At 44.4% G+C, this 23,527-nt stretch overlaps 1 protein-coding gene across 4 annotated transcripts in view; it reads right to left on the reverse strand.

Moving 5' to 3' along the window:
* Nucleotides 1–22,884, reverse strand: part of LOC142160691 (uncharacterized) — a 109,238-nt gene extending 86,354 nt beyond the window's left edge. For 3 of the 4 annotated variants that reach the window (XM_075215560.1, XM_075215559.1, XM_075215558.1), the window contains exon 1: nucleotides 22,787–22,884. In XM_075215560.1, the coding sequence (XP_075071661.1) occupies nucleotides 22,787–22,882 (96 nt within the window). In that variant the 5' untranslated portion in view covers nucleotides 22,883–22,884. The remainder of the gene's footprint in view (nucleotides 1–22,786) is intronic. The other variant, XM_075215561.1, reaches the window with a different exon arrangement.
* Between the last annotated feature and the right edge of the window lie 643 nt (nucleotides 22,885–23,527).

Here is a 23,527-nt window from a genome sequence, read left to right on the forward strand (position 1 = left end):
TAGCGTCGGGAAGTATCGCTCTTCCCCTGAGGAGGCCTGGGCTAGGCCCAAATGCATGACAAGAACCTTTTTAACACCTTAAGTAGCTTGATTTAACTAGAATGCATGAGTATCTTGCACGGGTTAACTTGTCTAATATATATAAGCCTAGCGGCGTGTGTTAGTGTGTGTGTGTGTGTGTGGAAAAAACTATTTTCTCAGAAAGGGCTCATCCAATTGACCTGAAATTTGGTATACTGACATTATTTGACAAAAAAATTATAATAGTGAAGTCAGTTAACTTCCATCATCCCCCCTTCCCCCCATGGGAGGGGTAGTAAAGGCTAAATTTACCAGTTGAGGGCTCAAACTCTTGACCGTGTGGGTATTTATTTACCAGAGCCTTTGTTTGGTAATGGACAATTGTATGTCGCATTTTCACGAGTACGGAGAAGCAGTGATGTGAAAGTGCAGGTTATGAATACTGCCCTTCAAGGAAGACTGATTGAGCACAGCGATAAGGTGTTTAGCAGAAACGTTGTGTATCGAGAGGTTTTAGAACAGTAAGACGATGGAGATTAAGGTTGTGGCGATGAAGATGAAGGATGAGGTGATGGAGAAGAATGATGAGGTGGTGACATGTGGACAAAACCACGTTAAAAAAGGGCTCTTACGTCGGGAAGTAACGCTCTTCCCCTGAGGAGGCCTGGCCTAGCCCCAAATGCATGACAAGAACCTTTTTAACACCTTAAGTAGCTTGATTTGACTAGAATGCATGAGTATCATGCACGGGTTAACTTGTATTATATATGGAAGCTCTCCTATATTATATATGGAAGCTCTCCTATATTATATATGGAAGTTCTCCCATATTATATATGGAAGCTCTCCTATAACAGATGGAAGCTCTCCTACAAACAGGCGGAAGCTCTCCCATATTATATATGGAAACTCTCCTATAACAGACGGAAGCTCTCCTACAAACAGGCGGAAGCTGTCCCATATTATATATAGAAGCTCTCCTATAACAGACGGAGGCTCTCCTATATTATATATGGAAGCTCTCCTACAAAAAGGCGGAAGCTCTCCCATATTATATATAAAAGCTCTCCTATAACAGACGGAGGCTCTACTATATTATATATGGAAGCTCTCCTATAACAGGCGGAAGCTCTCCTATATTATATATGGAAGCTCTCCTATATTATATATGGAAGCTCTCCTATATTATATATGAAAGCTCTCCTATAACAGACGTAAGCTCTCCTATAACAGACGGAAGCTTTCCTACAACAGACGGAAGCTCTCCTATAACAGACGGAAGCTCTCCTACAAACAGGCGGAAGCTCTCCCATATTATATATGGAAGCTCTCCTATAACAGACGGAAGCTCTCCTATAACACTCGGAAGCTCTCCTATAACAGACGGAAGCTCTCCTACAAACAGGCAGAAGCTCTTCTACAAACAGGCGGAAGCTCTCCCATATTATATATGGAAGCTCTCCCATATTATATATGGAAGCTCTCCTATAACAGACGGAAGCTCTCCTATAACAGGCGGAAGCTCTCCTACAAACAGGCGGAAGCTCTCCTACAAACAGGCGGAAGCTCTCCTACAAACAGGTGGAAGCTCTCCCATATTATATATGGAAGCTTTCCTATATTATATATGGAAGCTCTCCTATATTATATATGGAAGCTCTCCTATATTATATATGGAAGTTCTCCTATAATAAACAGCACATAGATATACAGCAGCCTGCGCAGAATATCACCCATACAGATGGACATTACATGTTGACGCTCCATCTGTCAGTCACATCACCTTGTGCTTAGTACAAAGTCACATCACTCGACACAAAGCCCCGCTCTGCCTTTTATCTTTTCTCACAGTGCTTTACAGCCTGTATTCAGCGTAGCGTTGGATAGTCAGATGCCCCCTGCATTTACAGGCATTTTCTGTACAGGTTACCTTTCATGCACTTAATACAATAATCTCTGATTGTCAAGTACAATAGCTCAATGCCATAGTCCTGGTAAGTGCTCAGTACAACCTCCATCCTACTACACATACAGCAGCATAACTAGTCCTGGTTAGTGGGTATTACAGCCTCCATATTAGTACATAGAGGTATAACTAGCCCTGGTTAGTGGGTATTACAGCCTCCACATTAGTACATAGAGGTATAACTAGCCCTGGTTAGTGGGTATTACAGCCTCCACATTAGTACATAGAGGTATAACTAGCCCTGGTTAGTGGGTATTACAGCCTCCATATTAGTACATAGAGGTATAACTAGTCCTAGTTAGTGGGTATTACAGCCCCCACATCAGTACATAGAGGTATAACTAGTTCTGGTTAGTGGGTATTACAGCCTCCACATCAGTACATAGAGGTATAACTAGTCCTAGTTAGTGGGTATTACAGCCCCCACATCAGTACATAGAGGTATAACTAGTCCTAGTTAGTGGGTATTACAGCCTCCACATCAGTACATAGAGGTATAACTAGTTATGGTTAGTGGGTATTACAGCCCCCACATTAGTACATAGAGGTATAACTAGTTCTGGTTAGTGGGTATTACAGCCTCCACATTAGTACAACGAGGTATAACTAGTTCTGGTTAGTGGGTATTACAGCCCCCACATCAGTACATAGAGGTATAACTAGTTCTGGTTAGTGGGTATTACAGCCCCCACATCAGTACATAGAGGTATAACTAGTTCTGGTTAGTGGGTATTACAGCCTCCACATCAGTACATAGAGGTATAACTAGTCCTAGTTAGTGGGTATTACAGCCTCCACATCAGTACATAGAGGTATAACTAGTTCTGGTTAGTGGGTATTACAGCCCCCACATTAGTACATAGAGATATAACTAGTCCTGGTTAGTGGGTATTACAGCCTCCACATTAGTACATAGAGATATAACTAGTCCTGGTTAGTGGGTATTACAGCCTCTATGTACATTAGTACATAGAGGTACATATTACAGCCCCCACATTAGTACATAGAGATATAACTAGTCCTGGTTAGTTGGTATTACAGCCTCCACATTAGTACATAGAGATATAACTAGTCCTGGTTAGTGGGTATTACAGCCTCCACATTAGTACATAGAGGTATAACTAGTTCTGGTTAGTGGGTATTACAGCCTCCACATTAGTACATAGAGGTATAACTAGCTCTGGTTAGTGGGTATTACAGCCCCCACATCAGTACATAGAGGTATAACTAGTTCTGGTTAGTGGGTATTACAGCCCCCACATCAGTACATAGAGTTATAACTAGTCCTAGTTAGTGGGTATTACAGCCTCCACATCAGTACATAGAGGTATAACTAGTCCTGGTTAGTGGGTATTACAGCCCCCACATTAGTACATAGAGATATAACTAGTCCTGGTTAGTGGGTATTACAGCCTCCACATTAGTACATAGAGATATAACTAGTCATGGTTAGTGGGTATTACAGCCTCCACATTAGTACATAGAGGTATAACTAGTCCTAGTTAGTGGGTATTACAGCCCCCGCATCAGTACATAGAGGTATAACTAGTCCTAGTTAGTGGGTATTACAGCCTCCACATCAGTACATAGAGGTATAACTAGTTCTGGTTAGTGGATATTACAGCCTCCACACTAGTACATAGAGATATAACTAGTCCTAGTTAGTGGGTATTACAGCCTCCACATCAGTACATAGAGGTATAACTAGTCCTAGTTAGTGGGTATTACAGCCTCCACATTAGTACATAGAGATATAACTTGTCCTGGTTAGTGGGTATTTTACAGCCTCCACATCAGTACATAGAGGTATAACTAGTTCTGGTTAGTGGGTATTACAGCCTCCACACTAGTACATAGAGATATAACTAGTCCTGGTTAGTGGGTATTACAGCCCCCGCATCAGTACATAGAGGTATAACTAGTTCTGGTTAGTGGGTATTACAGCCCCCACATCAGTACATAGAGGTATAACTAGTTCTGGTTAGTGGGTATTACAGCCTCCACATTAGTACATAGAGATATAACTTGTCCTGGTTAGTGGGTATTACAGCCTCCACACTAGTACATAGAGGTATAACTAGTTCTGGTTAGTGGGTATTACAGCCTCCACATCAGTACATAGAGGTATAACTAGTTCTGGTTAGTGGGTATTACAGCCTCCACACGAGTACATAGAGATATAACTAGTCCTGGTTAGTGGGTATTACAGCCTCCACACTAGTACATAGAGATATAACAAGTTCTGGTTAGTGGGTATTACAGCCTCCACACTAGTACATAGAGGTATAACTAGTTCTGGTTAGTGGGTATTACAGCCTCCACATCAGTACATAGAGGTATAACTAGTCCTAGTTAGTGGGTATTACAGCCTCCACATCAGTACATAGAGGTATAACTAGTTCTGGTTAGTGGGTATTACAGCCTCCACACGAGTACATAGAGATATAACAAGTTCTGGTTAGTGGGTATTACAGCCTCCACATCAGTACATAGAGATATAACTTGTCCTGGTTAGTGGGTATTACAGCCCCCACATCAGTACATAGAGGTATAACTAGTTCTGGTTAGTGGGTATTACAGCCTCCACATCAGTACATAGAGATATAACTTGTCCTGGTTAGTGGGTATTACAGCCCCCACATCAGTACATAGAGATATAACTATTCCTGGTTAGTGGGTATTACAGCCCCCACATCAGTACATAGAGGTATAACTAGTTCTGGTTAGTGGGTATTACAGCCTCCACATCAGTACATAGAGATATAACTTGTCCTGGTTAGTGGGTATTACAGCCTCCACATCAGTACATAGAGGTATAACTTGTCCTGGTTAGTGGGTATTACAGCCTCCACATCAGTACATAGAGATATAACTTGTCCTGGTTAGTGGGTATTACAGCCCCCACATCAGTACATAGAGATATAACTATTCCTGGTTAGTGGGTATTACAGCCCCCACATCAGTACATAGAGGTATAACTAGTTCTGGTTAGTGGGTATTACAGCCTCCACATCAGTACATAGAGATATAACTTGTCCTGGTTAGTGGGTATTACAGCTGTCTGACACACAGTCCTTCCCTCCATCTGGGACACTTGACAGAGGGATACTAAGGCTTACCACTAATCTACCACTAATCTAGTATTCCCAGAGCCATTACATGTCCAGAGTGCAGGGAGCCTGAGAACATTCCCTTGATGGCAATACAGACCGTTCTCAGTTCCATGTAACAACATAAAATAAATCCAGCCCCCGACCTGCCCCAGCAGGTGAACAAACACTCGGCCCTTCACCTGGGTTTGCTTTATATTACCCCTCATTCTGTCAGAGGTTGGAGAGAAGGAGGAAGCGCTGATGATATCACACTAATGAATGAAGCCTGTGTAGGCAGCAGTAACCATACAATAATATCCCACAATGCTCACGTCGCCCCCTGCTGGCTGTCCTATAACAAGAAAGGGTCAGACTCCCCTAGTGGGTCAGCCCCTGTACAAACACAAACAGCGGGGGACAGGCGCAGAGAGGTCCCTTAAAATACAAGTAGTTCAATCACATCTACAGCAGATCAAACGCTCTTTCATTTTAACCCCCAGAACTCTGAGCGGGGGCTTCAGTTGACACTTTGTTTAATAACGTTAAGTACCCAAATATGTAACCCCTTCCAACCTGCTCCAGGTCCTAAATGATGGATTTTCATCGCAGGAATTTATGTGAGTAATTTATGCTTTTTAATTTCAGACATCTGCTTTTAATTTCTCTGTGTAACCCCTTCCTGGCCGGAGAGGGGCGGCAGATGGTGTTGTGTGAGCCATACTACTGCCTTCCTGAACATTAAGGAGTTAAGTTACCCCCTGCTGCCCCCTTGTCCTCTCCGGAGTCTTTTACCTTGATCCCATACGTGCTTTCCACTTACAGGGCTCCTTCAGCTTTGAATTACTAATCAAAACCACAATTTCTATGAAAATATATTTAGAGTCTGTCTCAATAAATAAAATACTCATAAAGTCATTTGCACAGTAGAGGACCCTAAATAAAGAATAGGATTTTTCAGCTCAATTTCACCTGTGAACCTTTATCATTCAGCAATTACACCTATAATACTTTACACTGGACTCCCCACTTGTAATACACCAGCGGGTTCCTTCACCTGATCCCTTTACCTGTAATACACCAGCGGGTTCCTTCACCTGATCCCTCACCTGTAATACACCAGCGGGTTCCTTCACCTGTAATACACCAGCGGGTTCCTTCACCTGTAATACACCAGCGGGTTCCTTCACCTGTAATACACGAGCAGGTTCCTTCACCTGATCCCTTTACCTGTAATACACCAGCGGGTTCCTTCACCTGATCCCTCACCTGTAATACACCAGCGGGTTCCTTCACCTGATCCCTTTACCTGTAATACACCAGCGGGTTCCTTCACCTGATCCCTCACCTGTAATACACCAGCGGGTTCCTTCACCTGATCCCTTTACCTGTAATACACCAGCGGGTTCCTTTACCTGATCCCTCACCTGTAATACACCAGCGGGTTCCTTCACCTGATTCCTCACCTGTAATACACCAGCGGGTTCCTTCATCTGATCCCTTTACCTGTAATACACCAGCGGGTTCCTTCACCTGATCCCTTTACCTGTAATAAACCAGCGGGTTCCTTCACCTGATCCCTCACCTGTAATACACGAGCAGGTTCCTTCACCTGATCCCTTTACCTGTAATACACCAGCGGGTTACTTCACCTGATCTCTCACCTTTAATACTCCTGATGGTTACTTCACCTGATCCCTCACCTGTAATACACCAGCGGGTTACTTCACCTGATCCCTAACCTGTAATACACTAGCGGGTTACTTCACCTGATCCCTCACCTGTAATATACCAGCGGGTTACTTCACCTGATCCCTCACCTGTAATACACCAGCGGGTTACTTCACCTGATCCCTCACCTGTAATACACCAGCGGGTTACTTCACCTGATCCCTCACCTGTAATACACCAGCGGGTTCCTTCATCTGATCCCTTTACCTGTAATACACCAGCGGGTTCCTTCACCTGATCCCTTTACCTGTAATAAACCAGCGGGTTCCTTCAACTGATCCCTCACCTGTAATACACGAGCAGGTTCCTTCACCTGATCCCTTTACCTGTAATACACCAGCGGGTTACTTCACCTGATCTCTCACCTTTAATACTCCTGATGATTACTTCACCTGATCCCTCACCTGTAATACACCAGCGGGTTACTTCACCTGATCCCTCACCTGTAATACACCAGCGGGTTACTTCACCTGATCCCTCACCTGTAATACACCAGCGGGTTACTTCACCTGATCCCTCACCTGTAATATACCAGCGGGTTACTTCACCTGATCCCTCACCTGTAATATACCAGCGGGTTCCTTCACCTGATCCCTCACCTGTAATACACCAGCGGGTTACTTCACCTGATCCCTTTAGCTGTAATACACCTGCAGGATCCTCCAATTTACCCCTTACCTATAATATACCTGCTGGTTCCTTCATCTAATCCCCTCACCTGTAACAAACCTGCGGATTCCTTCATTTGATCCCTTTAACTAATACTCCTGATGGTTCCTTCACCAGATCCCTTTACCGATGATACAGCTTTTAGTTCCTTCACCCAATCCCCTCACCTGTAATATACCTGCTAGTTCCTTCACTTGATTCTCTCACCTGTAATACACCTGCTGGTTCCTTCATCTCATCCTCTCACCTGTAATATACCTGCAGGTTCCTTCACTTTACCCCTCGCCTGTAACAGTGCTGGTTCCTTCATTTGATTCCCTCACCTGTAATACACCTGTGAGTTCCTTCACAGGATCCTCTTACCTGTAATACACCTGCTGTATACTTCACCTGATGCCTTTATCTGTAATACACCTATGGGATCCTTCACCTGATGCCTTTACCTGTAATACACCTGTGAGATCCTTCACCTGATACCTTTACCTGTAATACTCCTGATGAATCCTTCACCCGATTCCCTCACCTGATCCCTTTACCTGTAATACACGCGCAGGATCCTCCACTTTAGTCCTCACCTGTAATATACCTGCTGGTTCCTTCATCTCATCCTCTCACCTGTAACAAACCTGCTGATTCCTTTATTTGATCCCCTCACCTGTAATACACCAGCGAAATACTTCACCTGATCGCCTCACCTGTAATACTCTTGATGGTTCCTTCCCAAGATCCCTTTATTTATGATACAGCTTTGGGTTCCTTCACCCAATCCCCTCACCTGTAATATACCTGCTGGTTCCTTCACCAGATCCCTTTACATGTAATACACCTGCAGGATCCTCAAATTTACCCCTCCCCTATAATATACCTGTTGGTTCCTTCATCTCATCCTCTCACCTGTAACAGACCTGCGGGTTCCTTCACAGGATCTCCTTACCTGTAATACAGCTTTGGATTCCTTCACCCTATCCCCTCACCTGTTGGTTTCTTCACCTGATGTCTATACCTGTAATGCTTCTGATGGTTCCACCACCTGATCCCTTTACCTGTAATACACCTGCAGGATCCTCCACTTTATCCCTCACCTGTAATATATCTGCTGGTTCCTTCATCTCATCCCCTCACCTGTAACAGACCTGCTGGTTCCTTCATTTGATTCCCTCACCTGTAATACACCTGTGGGTTCCTTCACCTGATGCCTTAGCTATAATACACCTGCAGAATCCTTCACCTGATGTCTTACCTATAATACACCTGCAAGATCCTTCAGCTGATGCCTTTACCTGTAATACTCCTGATGGATCCTTCACCCGATTCCCTCACCTTTAATATACCTGCATGATCCTCCACTTTATCCCTAACGATTTATTTCACCATACTGGGAATATGTCACTCACCGGACCGTGAGTGCCTCTTCCCGGACATTTAGGAACCGTGGTCGTCCACCATCCTGAGGGTCTGCGCATGCGCAGCCCTTTTCTATACTTCAGTGTATACCCCTTTAACTCAATTGGCAGATCAGGCAACCTCCCTATATTAAGCACCTGTGGTCAACACCACGGGGCCTGATCTTGGAGTCTCATTCCTCATGAGTCTCTGAAGGTGTTCCTGTATTACTCGTGTATTCAGCGCTGCTGATTCCTGTGGTTTCCAAACCACTTCTACTACTGTGGTTCCATACCACTTCTACCATCAACTGTATCATCATTACTGTTTGCTCATTGCTATCCGCTGCCTCCGTGCACTCCAGCTTTTACCTCACTCACCTGCTTCTCATCAAGTCTGTTTGCTGATTTCTATCCGCTGCCTCTGTGCACTACAGTCTCCTGCTTGCAACTCGCCTGTGTTCAACATCGTGACTGCCAGCTGACTACTATCCGCTGCCTCTGTGCACTACAGTCTCCTGCTTGCAACTCGCCTGTGTTCAACATCGTGACTGCCAGCTGACTACTATCCGCTGCCTCTGTGCACTACAGTCTCCTGCTTGCAACTCGCCTGTGTTCAACATCGTGACTGCCAGCTGATTACTATCCGCTGCCTCCGTGCACTACACTCTCATCTCATCTTTGCTGTGACTTCCTCGAGACTGCCGCTTTTCATTACCATCTGCTACACTTCATGATCTACAGCTCCTGCCCTGCGCTGCACTCCTGTTTCCCATCGCTGTTGGTTCCTGTGGTTGCTACTGGTTACCTCCGTGTGCCGCTGAGTCCTGCCGCTGTGGTCAGCGCTATCGTCCATCTCCTGCTGATCCACTCTCCACGCCTTCACGTGTTCCACTGGTCTCTACCCTCCTGTCAGCATTGGATTTGTATCTCTTCTACTACCCTCTGCTGGATCATCTCCATTCTCCTGGGTTTCCTATGAGTCCAGTTCCACGTGTTGCTGACTCCTGTGGATTCGTGTCCCTGTCGGTCTACTCACCTGTGCGCTGCACCTGCTAGACCGCTGCTTCACCTATCCAGGGACTTCCTATCCAGTCGGCCTCCAGCCGCTCAGGTACCGCTGCAATCCCATCTGACTGCTACTGCTGAACCACGGTATGCATACTTCTCATTGACTGTGCTGTGTATTGCATATCTTGCTGGACTGTGTTTGGTTCTCTCTGGAGTCTGCTATCCGCTGAGTCTATTGCCATCATTGACTGTGTTATCATTGTGCTGGTCTACTTCAAGAGACTTTCTAGATTGCAGACCTGATCAGTCATTTACATATATATATATATCTATATTGTGCATATTACTGTGGATCGTGTATAAGGTGCCTGTGTATATCCTGTGTTGCAGTCTTCCCCCGTGCACCTCCTCACATATATATTCAGTGGTACAACTTGCTGATGTCAGACCACTGATCCCTGTTTCCGGTATCACCTGTTCCATTATCCTCTCACATAGCAGTGGTACAACTTGCTACCGCAGACCACTGACTACCTGGATACCTCCACTTGGATTCCATTCCTTCACTCAGACAGCGGTACAACTTGCTACCCGCAGACCGCTGACTCTCATCACCTCCTTGTTTCTGTTGGACATTCCTCCTCACTATAGCAGTGGTACAACTTGCTATCGCAGACCACTGACTACCTTCACGTGTCCTTGCCCATACAGTTCCTTGTGTATCATTACCTCATTATTACCAGTGTTGCTAGTCATAGACTTTCCTGAGCATCTCATCGGTCATCATTTCATGTTCCGTGATCACCCAGCTACCAGAGTACCCTATTACCATCTACATTGCTCTGGTAAGCCTACCATCTGGTGATCCCTGGGTAAAGACTCCTAGTGCCCGTGACAGAATATCTGAGGATCCCTGAGATCTACTAAGAAGTTCAGTTATACAGACAGCAGCTGCTACACACAGAGCTCTACTGTCCTGTCCTCAGCGCCCCTGCATCATACATCACTGGGGTCAGTCCTGGTGCCTAGTCTATGTGGGGTTGGTCTCCCCTACATACTGCCATGATTTTGATGTCACTAGAATGTAGGGTGTACGATGCTGTAAGTCACTATGTGATGCAAATGTAATGTTTTAGTATGTTGAAACAAAACAACTTGATTCTCTGGCGCTAATTCTAAAGCTAGTATTTTTCTGTGGAGATATCGGTATCAAATGCAGCAATTTCAAAAAAGAGACAGTGTTAAGTCTCTAGATATAAACCAAAACAAAAACATATGAAATGCGCAGAATAACCGTTAATAAATTTTATAGGACTAGCTAATGCACATATGTATGTACAGAAAAAAGTGACAAATAAATATCACTTGAATCAAATTCCAATGATGCAAACATATAAAAGAGATTCTTGGCCAAGAATAAAATATCTTACAACACAATAAAAAAATCAGATCTTCTTATCGCCGAAGCGACTAAACAGTAGAGATTCCAATGTGTGGCTCCAGAAATCGCTAGATAGAACTTAGCGTCAGCGTGTAGCGGTGATCAGAGTATACATAAAGGATTTACCTTCTAAGTATAAACATAGTTCCAGCAAACAGCAGGTCCAGTAACGCTCTTCAGTGACTTGATAGAACTTATCATCAGCGTGTGGCGTTTTTAGTAACATACACAAAGGATTTACCTTCTCGGTATGAACGTAACTCCGGCAATCAGCAGGTCCGGTCAGATTCTTCGGTGCGCACCTCCAAACAGAATCCGGATATACAACAAACTTCAAAAGGAAAAGTTCCACTTAGATACAATGTATCTTGAAAGTTTGTAAACTCCACGATGTTAAAAGCAGCATGAAACAAGCGACGCGTTTCGTCTGGAGACCAGACTTTTTCAAGCAATCCTGAAAAAGTCTGGTCTCCAGACGAAACGCGTCGCTTGTTTTACTGTTTAGTCGCTTCGGCGATAAGAAGATTCACTTACAAGCTCCGTTGATATCAGTTATTTCAGCGACCAAACCCCAACAACTAATGTGGGATTTTTGTGTTGACGATAATTAAGACACAAAGGAACTGATTTCTCTTTTTTTATATGGAAATGTATTATAATATCTCAAGTATATATTAAGGAATCTCTCTCCTTATACACCTAATAATTCATATATAATATTGGTGTATGATTTGGATCTGAACGGAAACTTATACCCTCTATATCCATCTTCACACAAGCAAGAGATTTACTTAGATCTCATTAGGAATTGTTGGACACTCCTATAGAGTTATAATCAATTTATTCTACACACTTCGTATAAAGATGCTATTATTTTACTATGTTTATAGATCATTGTATTGATCACATCTGATTTTTTATTGTGTTGTAAGATATTTTATTCTTGGCCAAGAATCTCTTTTATATGTTTGCATCATTTGAATTTGATTCAAGTGATATTCATTTGTCACTTTTTTCTGTACATACATATGTGCATTAGCTAGTCCTATTAAATTTATCAACGGTTATTCTGCGCATTTCATATGTTTTTGTTTTAGTATGTTGCACATAATTATTTGGTAATTAAAGTAGTGGGGGGGTCAGTGCACTTGGAGACTTTTACGCGGGTCAAGTAATACATTTTTTGGCTTGTAATTTCTTTCATTACATACTGTGTAACTGGTCAGGGGTATATGACATTAGGGGCTAGATTTACTAAGCTGCGGGTTTGAAAAAGTGGGGATGTTGCCTATAGCAACCAATCAGATTCTAGCTGTCATTTTGTAGAAGGTACTAAATAAATGAAAGCTAGAATCTGATTGGTTGCTATAGGCAACCTCCCCACTTTTGCAAACCCGCAGCTTAGTAAATCTAGCCCTAGGTATTCATTATAATAGGGGTGATAAATGACAGGTTTGTCTATGTAAATAGAACTTCAGCACCAGAGGATACCAAGGCAGCCGGGCACGTAGCCGCTATTCCCGGCATCAAAGAGGAATACTACTCTCATCAGACTCATCTCTTACAGACACAGTGTAAGTAATTATTAATTCATAAGTGGCTATGCTGAAGTTTTCTCATTTTACCGGAAATGCAAATAAGAACTAGTAACAATAAAAAAAATGGAATTAAACTGCGGCGTCAGGGGATCTAAGACCTGAACAAGTACACCAGCGCCCTCGTATCTGCGTCCAGTCACAGGACGCAAGAGGACACAACCTGAATACTTCAATCATTCTATATATCTGCTCACCATGGGCACGGCTTGGCACATGTCTTCCTTTTTCACAGCAGGTGCTCAGGTTCTGCCCTTCTACCGCCCCTCTCTGTAAGTGACCTCATTCCAGCCCCATTAACCCTTCCATCTGCCCCACACTAGGGCAACCAGTGGCTCTCCGGGGGCTGTCAGGGCAGCGGCTGACACCATATCAGATGTGTCTGTGCAGCAACTGGAAGATCTCAATAAAACTTTCACCGATTACAACAACCAGACTGCTCTACAGCAACATAACCACAATGTGAACTAGACACACGGAGAATCCCCTTATTCAGGTGGCAGGGGGACATGTGCCTCCCGAGCCAGTCAGAAAAAGTGTGTTTTTGGCCGGTGTCTCCTGCTCGGTGGCTGGTCCCGGGGAGGGATCAGCCACCATCTATATTGGCTGCAGATCCTTCGATCCGTCCCCGCTCAGTGATAGGCCAAACATTCAGCTTATCACTGAGAGCAGTATACTGTGTGTGAGTGAGGGGCCCGTGTATTGTGTGTGTGAGTGAGGGGCCCGTGTATTGTGTGTGTGAGTGAGGGGCCCGTGTATTGTGTGTGTGAGTGAGGGGCCAGTGTATTGTGTGTGTGAGTGAGGGGCCCGTGTATTGTGTGTGAGTGAGGGGGCAATATACTGTGTGTGAGTGAGGGGCCCGTGTATTGTGTGTGTGAGTGAGGGGCCAGTGTATTGTGTGTGTGTGTAAGTGAGGGACCAGTGTATTGTGTGTGTGTGTGTGTGTGTGTGTAAGTGAGGGACCAGTGTATTGTGTGTGTATTGCTATTTTATTTGTGTTGTTATGATGGGGCAATTTAATTTAATAGTGGGGACTGTGAAGTTAAGATGGGGTGATTGGACCTTTAATTTAATGCTGGGGTGGTTTGGGATCTATTAATAGAATGTGGCGCTGTTTGGGGAAAATGAAGTCTATTTATTAAAAGTGATTATGAATTATTTAATGCCTGGGATGGTTGTGGGAAATGGTTATATTTATTAATGGTAAATGCTATTTAATTTATTGCTGGGGCTGTTTGGAGGGAGGGAAATAGGTTTATTAATTAAATGGGAACACTAGTAATTTAATGTCAGGGTTAGTTGGAGGGAAATATGTCTATTTATCAAATGTGAATACTATTATTGGTTGGAGTTTTCAAAATTTCATGTACCCGTTTTTTTCTCTAAATAGGGCCTCCAATATTCCAGGATCCAGACAACCAACAAATGAGCTAAAGACACCAGCAGCCACAAGTGGTGACAGTGACAGCCACAGGTAGGAGAGAGCAGGACAGTCTGCCAACTGTCCTGAATCTGGTGGGACAGTCCCGAATTTAGGTGACTGTCTCGCTTAGGACAGTTGTGAGGTATTTCCCGCTTCACCGTGTACTGCTCGTGAAGACAGAACTGTGTGCACCTAACAGTAGTGCACACTGTATTGCCTGTTTATTTGTCTAAAATGATAACCATGTTACATCATAGGGGGTTACCCATAGGGGGTTACCCAGGCCCAGAGCCTTAATCCAGCTCTGGGCCTGGGTATAATATATATATATATGGATTAAGCAACACTACAATAGCCTCTTTTTATATAGATAAATATATATTTTACCAAAAACCACCCTTTAAGGATGGGCCGCTACTTATGGGCCAGTGCTGTGTGCTTGCCCCCCCCCGGCTAAAGTCTGCCAGCCCTCCCCTGCCTTTATTTATTCCACAAGGATGGAATATGAAGACAGAAACTGATTATTTCATTTCTATTCATAGAAATAGGTGCTTTAATAACAGAAACATTGCTCTGAAAAGGGAAGATGGTTCATTCAGAAATCCTTGTTCAGTGATAACGGGAATCACTGCCGGCGTCAGGTCATTCTATTTCACAAAGAACCGACATTCCCTGTGTAGAATCTCTCTAGTTGCAATATAGGGATTTATCACTCCCAATTTTTTTTACAAAATGTTTTTGTTACGCTTAGTATCAGTGTGACCATTAACCCAGTAACTATTCCGCTAAGTATCAGTGTGACCATTACCCTACAGAACTAAATTTAAATTCACGGTGGCTAAGTGATTAGCACTTCTGCCTTACAGCACTGGGGTCATGAGTTCAACTTCGACCATGGCCTTATCTGTAAGGGGTTTTAATGTTCTCCCCGTGTTTGCGTGGGATTCCTCCGGGTGCTCCGGTTTCCTCCCACTCTCTAAAAACATACTGGTAGGTTAATTGGCTGCTAACAAATTGCCCCTAGTCTGTGTGTCCGTCTATGTGTGTCTGTGTGTGTGTTAGGGAATTTAGACTGTAAGCCCAAATGGGACAGGGACTGATGTGAGTGAGTTCTCTGTACAGCGCTGTGGAATTAGTGGCGCTATATAAATAAATGGTAATAATAATAATTATAATAATAAAACTCCTCACCCTCACCTTTAAAGCTCTTAGTCAATCTTCCCCTCCCTACATCTCCAATCTCATCTCTACCTACACTCCTAGCCGCCCCCTCCGCTCTGCCTGTGACCTCCGCCTCACTGATCACCTCCTCTCACTCTCGTCTCCAGGACTTTGCCTGGGCTGCTCCCCAGCTGTGTAACGATCTTCCACGTTCCATCAGGTTAGCATCTACTCTCAAAGGCTTCAAGCGTGCCCTTAAGACTCATTTCTTTATTCAAGTCTATCAGTCCTCCTAACTCCCGTGTCCTGGCTCTCTCCCCCAGTTAGTACCATCCTATTTGTGTCTCCCCCTTCCCTTTAGCATGTAAGCTCTCATGAGCAGGTCCCTCTCTCCTTGTGTGCTCCTTCTACTGTTCCTTCACCCTCTGTACCTCTTGGCTGCTTCGCTAGCCTTGTTTTCCCTGTTTTCTTAAGCTTCGGCCTTCTTCTCGCTGATTTCTACCATCCCTTCCACTAGCTGTCCCAGAAATAATCTTATTTGCTTTATCCTGTCACCTGTTTGTGTATATATTTGTTCTTTCTGTATTATGTTGTGTCTTGGTTCTCTGTTTTCTGTATATGTAATGTACGGTGCTGCGGACCCTTTGTGGCGCCTTATAAGTCAAAGATAATAATAATAATAATAATAATAATAATAACTATTCCGCTAAGTATCAGTGTGATCAGTAACATCCTCTTTTATGCCTATAAAACCCTGGTCTGGCTTTCAGGCTACTCTGTGAGCTTTGCTCCATCAGGTCTCCACGCTGGGAACGCCAGCTACTCTCAAACCTCTCATAACCATCAGTTACCCGCTACTACCATCAGTTACCCGCTACTACCATCAGTTACCCGCTACTACCATCAGTTACCCGCTACTACTAACCATCAGACCACACCTGTAGTTCGGATGTCTCCTCCATCGAGTGATGAAGCTACACCCAGTTTCTGGACTGTTTAGGATGACATCTATTCTACACTCACACACCGACCACTCTCTTACCACCATCCAGCCTGACCACAACCCGTCCCATGCACAGGCCCTCCTGTTCGTCCTCCATCCTGTCTTAAACAGGCTAAAATAAGTACAGTTCCACATATTCCCAGCCCACTCATGTAGGTGCCAGTAATCCTACCTACCTGGGCTATGCCCCACCAGTAATCCAGGCTTCCACTGCACAACTAACCAGGCTGCACAGGAACATCATCTCCCTATTACCAGTCTCCTGATTTAGGCCCACGGCTCCTTCTAGGACCTCTACCATAGATGCAGAGTATCTTCATCAGATCTTCAGGGGAACTCATCACAGACGATCGGCTGCTGACATCATAACTAGCGCTGTAGGCCACGGACCTTGATCTGTTAGACATACCCTGCTGGGGGTAAGAAGATTCACCACCCTCCATATAACAGCCAGACCTCTGCTCTGTTCTATAGGAGACTATAATCATCATCATTTAATTTATATAGCGCCACTGATTCCCCAGCACTGTACAGAGAACTCATTCTCATCAGTATGTGTGTGTGTTAGGGAATTTAGACTGTAAGCTCCAATAGGGCAGGGACTGATGTGAGTGAGTTCTCTGTACAGCGCTGCGGAATTAGCGGTGCTATATAAATAAATGGTGATGATGATGATCAGTACCTTCCCCATTGGAGCTTACAGTCTAAATTCCCTAACACACACAGACAGAGAAAGAGAGAGACTAGGGGCAATTTTGTCTGCAGCCAAATAACCTACCAGTATGTTTTTGGAGTGTGGGAGAAAACCAGAGCACCCGGAGGAAACCCACGCAAACACGGGGAGAACATACAAACTACTCACAGATAAGGCCATGGTAGGAAATTGAACTCATGACCCTAGTGCTGTAAGGCAGAAGTGCTAACCACTGAGCCACCGTGCTGCCCAATTTGCAGTATGTCCGTTCATCTGTATCACCATGTACTTCTTACTGGCTCATTGGACTGAGCAATTTGTACAATAAACCCCTTCAACAGCTCAGCACACAGAAGGTCCAGATCTCACCACACATAATAATAATAATCATGTAACAATTACAGAAATCCATCCATTCCTCCCAGCTGTGTATATGAAATAGAGATACCTTCTATACTGTACTTGTGTAGTCCACACATCTACAATAACCAGAAGTAGCTCTATCTATCTATCTATATATATATATATATATATATATATATATATATATATATAGTATGATGTCATAGGGCAGTGTCTGGTAAGACCACAGTGTATGTACGTTTATTCTGTATGTCCAATAAACAAAGTAGCCAGAATCAACTGCTCTATTAATGTGTAAGAAGCGGCTCTGAATGAGTTAATTATGCTGCATCTGTATATATTGTACACAGCAATTACTGACAAATTTAACAGCTCAATAGTCACTTAAAGATCTTTAACAGCTGAACACATCCAAACTGTGTTACAAAAGGTGTCTCCGGGGGAAAGTGCCGTCTGATTCACACACAGAGATGTTTTGAATAACTGATTTCTCATCAATCTGTTCTTGTGAGGACGTTCCTATGGTACACAAGTCGGAACTTGCCCTAAAACGAGCAGTTTACTCCTTGCAGTGTATTCCCACATGGCTGCCCTGCAAGGTGTAATCTGCAGTCACAGGGGGGCGCAATAGACACCAGCGACACAGCTGCTAAGATTCATCATCGCCCATGTGTCACACAAGTGACACAAAGCTGTTTCTGGCAACATCTGTCAGTCGCCTGAAATACAATGACACTGTAACCCCTTCACCGCTGAGACCGGCAGATCGATCCCCTCCTCTATTTCCATTGGTTACTCTGTGATCTGGAGCACTGGGGTACATGCAATATAAAGCATTACAGAAAGTCGCCTTCCATCATAGCAGCTGAATGCAGGAAACAGTGGAGAAGTCCGTCCCATGTAAATACTTGTGTCATGAGATAATCAGACATTGTCCTGCACAGATAACTTTCATAGAGGGCCATTTATGAACTACAAAACAATGCTTTTCTATGTGCACCTACCTATACCTTGCGGCTACTTACACACCCAATTTGTAGCTACTTCTACGCCCCCTTCTCGGTCTTTGAAAACACCAAAATAAAGTCAATCTGTGCCAGGTTTTGTGGGTTGACAGTTGCTGAGGAAAATTTGCATATTGGTAAAAGACAAAGTCCAACCTCAGACCACTTTAGGATGAGCCCCTTTGTTCATTTCTCCTAAAATACTGATTGATGTAATCACATTTATGCCTTAAATTACAAGGAAATATCAGGACTGATGCTCATCCTACCCATCTAATCGCTCTTTCAGTGTTAATGTCTCTGGATCCACCTCTGCTCCGCTTCCTTTATCAGTTGGAGACCACAAGGCTCAGTCCTAGGTCCTCTGCTGTTCTCTATCTACACCACTTCTATAGGGAAACTAATAAGCTCCTTTGGATTTCAGTATCATCTCTATGCGGATGATACACAAACAGGGGCGGGCTGGCCCGGGGGGTAGGGGGGCATTGGCCCCCCGGGCCGCTCGGTCAGGCCGCTATTAGGGCCAGGGGGTAGGCCGGCCGCCCCCCGGCTGCAAAATACTATGCTTTTCCCCACGGCCGCATCTGATGACAACAGATGCGGCCGTGTCAGCGCACAGGCGGCCGCATCACATGACAGGGGATGCGGCCGCGTCATCAATGACGCGGCCGCATCCCTTTTCAAGCGATGCGGCCGTCTGTGTGCCCCCCAGCCGCGCCTCTCCCAGCCCGCGCCTGTACACAAATCTATCTATCCTCTACTGATCTTTCACCATCTGTGTTGTCTCGCGTTACTGACTGTCTTTCTGCCATTTCATCTTGGATGTCTTCTCGCCAACTCAAATTCAATCTTTCAAAAACAGAATTAATATTTTTCCCACCCAAGAACAGAAGGTACCTACCTGACATTTATATTTCTGTTGATATCATGACCATAAATCCCACCCCACAAGCTCGGTGCCTAGGTGAGTTATCCTTTATTCCCCACATCGACTCTATGGGGTATATTTACTAAACTGCTGGTTTGAAAAGGTGTAGATGTTGTCTATAGCAACCAATCAGATTCTAGCTGTCATTTTGTAGAGTGCACTAAATAAATGACAACTAGAATCTGATTAGTTGCTATAGGCAACATCTCTTTACTTTTTCAAACCCGCTGTTTAGTAAATCTAGCTCTATATCTAAATCATGTTACATACATGTAAAAAAAAAATCCAGAATACGCACATATCTCACACAAGACACTGCAAAAACTTTATTTCATAGACTCATTATCTCCCACATCGACTATTGTAATTCCCTCCTTACTGGTCTTCCCAAAATCAGACTCTCACCTTGCCCTTTTTTTTTATCGAATCCAATATAAAATTCTTCTACTAACATACAAGGTCATCAACAAGCTGAACCAGCAAACATCTCCTCACTTGTCTCAAAATATCTCCCAACTCGACACCTACGTTCTGCACAAGATCTGCGTCTCTCTTCCACTCTCATCACATCCTCCCATTCTCGGTTACAGGACTTTTTCCGCGCTGCACCCACTTTGTAGAATTCTCTCCCTCACACAGTAAGACTTTCCTCTAGTCTTCAAACCTTCAAGCGTTCTCTGAAAACCCACCTCTTCAGACAAGCTTATAATATTCCTCAACCAGGATCTTAGGTTACTCTATTATCACCCTCTACACAGATAATACAAGACAACAACCATCTGACCAACATTGCTGTGTGACTGATCACAAGATTGTAAGCTGTGAGCAGGGCCTTCTGTCTCTCTGTCTGTGTGTATTACCCACTATTGTTTTATTACTATGTTTGTTCACAATTGTAAAGTGCCACAAAATATGCTGGTGCTATAAAGTTAAAAGATGATGATGACGACTTTATTACCTTGCTGGATGTGGATCTAAAAATATATGTTCCTGCAGAATTGACAGGAAGGTGCTAAATATATTCCATTAAAGGGATAAGGATGAGACTCAAGAAAAGTTGCAGAAAATGTCAATCTCTTTCTGGGGAGACAGGCGGATACACCCCTTTAAATATGCTCTCATCGCTCCTTTATCATGTCCCACAAAACGAAATCTCATTTTCAAGTGTGTGCAGAAGGAGGCTCGTTCATCCCTATCCAACAACCCCATACTTGTGGCACCAACCCCATACTTGTGGCAACAACCCCATACTTGTGGCAACAACCCCATACTTGTGGCAACAACCCCATACTTGTGGCACCAACCCCATACTTGTGGCACCAACCCCATACTTGTGGCACCAACCCCATACTTGTGGCAACAACCCCATACTTGTGGCAACAACCCCATACTTGTGGCAACAGCCCCATACTTGTGGCACCAACCCCATAATTGTGGCACCAACCCCATACTTGTGGCACCAACCCCATACTTGTGGCACCAACCCCATACTTGTGGCACCAACCCCATACTTGTGGCACCAACCCCATACTTGTGGCAACAACCCCATACTTGTGGCACCAACCCCATACTTGTGGCACCAACCCCATACTTGTGGCACCAACCCCATACTTGTGGCAACAACCCCATACTTGTGGCACCAACCCCATACTTGTGGCACCAACCCCATACTTGTGGCAACAACCCCATACTTGTGGCAACAACCCCATACTTGTGGCAACAACCCCATACTTGTGGCACCAACCCCATACTTGTGGCACCAACCCCATACTTGTGGCAACAACCCCATACTTGTGGCACCAACCCCATACTTGTGGCACCAACCCCATACTTGTGGCACCAACCCCATACTTGTGGCAACAACCCCATACTTGTGGCACCAACCCCATAATTGTGGCACCAACCCCATACTTGTGGCAACAACCCCATACTTGTGGCACCAACCCCATACTTGTGGCAACAACCCCATACTTGTGGCACCAACCCCATACTTGTGGCAACAACCCCATACTTGTGGCACCAACCCCATAATTGTGGCACCAACCCCATACTTGTGGCAACAACCCCATACTTGTGGCACCAACCCCATACTTGTGGCACCAACCCCATACTTGTGGCACCAACCCCATAATTGTGGCACCAACCCCATACTTGTGGCACCAACCCCATACTTGTGGCAACAACCCCATACTTGTGGCAACAACCCCATACTTGTGGCACCAACCCCATACTTGTGGCAACAACCCCATACTTGTGGCACCAACCCCATACTTGTGGCACCAACCCCATACTTGTGGCAACAACCCCATACTTGTGGCAACAACCCCATACTTGTGGCACCAACCCCATACTTGTGGCACCAACCCCATACTTGTGGCAACAACCCCATACTTGTGGCACCAACCCCATACTTGTGGCACCAACCCCATACTTGTGGCACCAACCCCATACTTGTGGCACCAACCCCATACTTGTGGCACCAACCCCATACTTGTGGCCTGCAAATCCTTCTCCAGCAGTGGGCAAGTGAGGTCACAGGAGAATCCGCGCTGACGCTGTGCACTTTCCTCCCTCAGAGGTCTCTGAATGACAGCTCAGCCTGACACGAGACACACGTTTCAGTTGGATCAGGGGGTCTGGGGTACCAGTGGCACCAGTAAGAGGGACCCTGGTGCTGATTATAACAGTGTGTCATACAGGGTTGTGTGTCACATGTCAGTGACATCAAGGATCACATGATTGCACAGTATTCTCACAGGTTATAAATATGTGTAACACAGAAGTGTTCTTATAAATCCTATAACAAATTACAACTGATATAGATAATAATTACTAATAAATCTAGACAATATATAAGGATACATTGTATTCTATAAGAGTCTATAGACAGTCACATGACCACACACAACAGAGTACAACTTCTTATACCCCTATTTGTCTGTGGTGGATGTTGTATGTCTATTATAAACCTCAATTTATGAAGGAAATATTGTGATGGCAGTGATAGATACTCTGGCAATACTCCCCGTCGCAGGAAGGGATTAAAAATCAATATTTAAAGCCTTTAAACATTGAGAAAAACCATGATTCCATCTGTTATCGCTCGGCAGGGTATTGCGGAAGTACCACCGCACACACAGGGAAGATATCGCTAGCGGTAACCCTGTGATGAATAGAGTGCAGCGACAACGAGCCCAATGTTTGCCCCTTAATAAATCAGCCTCTAATAATTTTACAGTATTTTGGGCAACCCCCAAACTATTATATAGATATTACGGCCTACTTAAGAGGAACAAACAAATTACCTCTGCGGATGACGTCTCTCGCTGCTCTAAACTTTCCTTCTGCTGATTTAGGAGTAAAAGTTCTTCAGAGATCTCAGACAGTCTGCTCAGAAACATCTGTGTCTGTGGAACAAACCGTAAAATAAACATAAAACATCCCTCTGTGGACGTGGAGCAGTACAAGCAGCGTTTATACCAGTAACAAACTGCGGGGTGGAGCAGTACAAGCAGCGTTTATACCAGTAACAAACTGCGGGGTGGAGCAGTACAAGCAGCGTTTATACCAGTAACAAACTGCGGGGTGGAGCAGTACAAGCAGCGTTTATACCAGTAACAAACTGCGAGGAGGAGCAGTACAAGCAGCGTTTATACCAGTAACAAACTGCGAGGTGGAGCAGTACAAGCAGCGTTTATACCAGTAAAAAACTGCGGGGTGAAGCAGTACAAGCAGCGTTTATACCAGTAATAAACTGCGGGGTGAAGCAGTACAAGCAGCGTTTATACCAGTAAAAAACTTGCCGGGTGGAGCAGTACGAGCAGCTTTTATACCAGTAAAAAACTTGTGGGGTGGAGCAGTACAAGCAGCATTTATACCAGTAAGAGACGCAGGGATGGAGCAGTACAAGCAGCGTTTATACCAGTAACAGACTTGCAGGGATGGAGCAGTATAAACAGCGTTTATACCAGTGATAGATTCGGGAATGGAGCAGTACAAGCAGCGTCTATTCTAGTAGCAAACTTGCAGGGAGGAGCAGTACAAGA

Source organism: Mixophyes fleayi, chromosome 6, assembly GCF_038048845.1.
Source record: "Mixophyes fleayi isolate aMixFle1 chromosome 6, aMixFle1.hap1, whole genome shotgun sequence".
NCBI classification, from domain to species: domain Eukaryota; kingdom Metazoa; phylum Chordata; class Amphibia; order Anura; family Limnodynastidae; genus Mixophyes; species Mixophyes fleayi.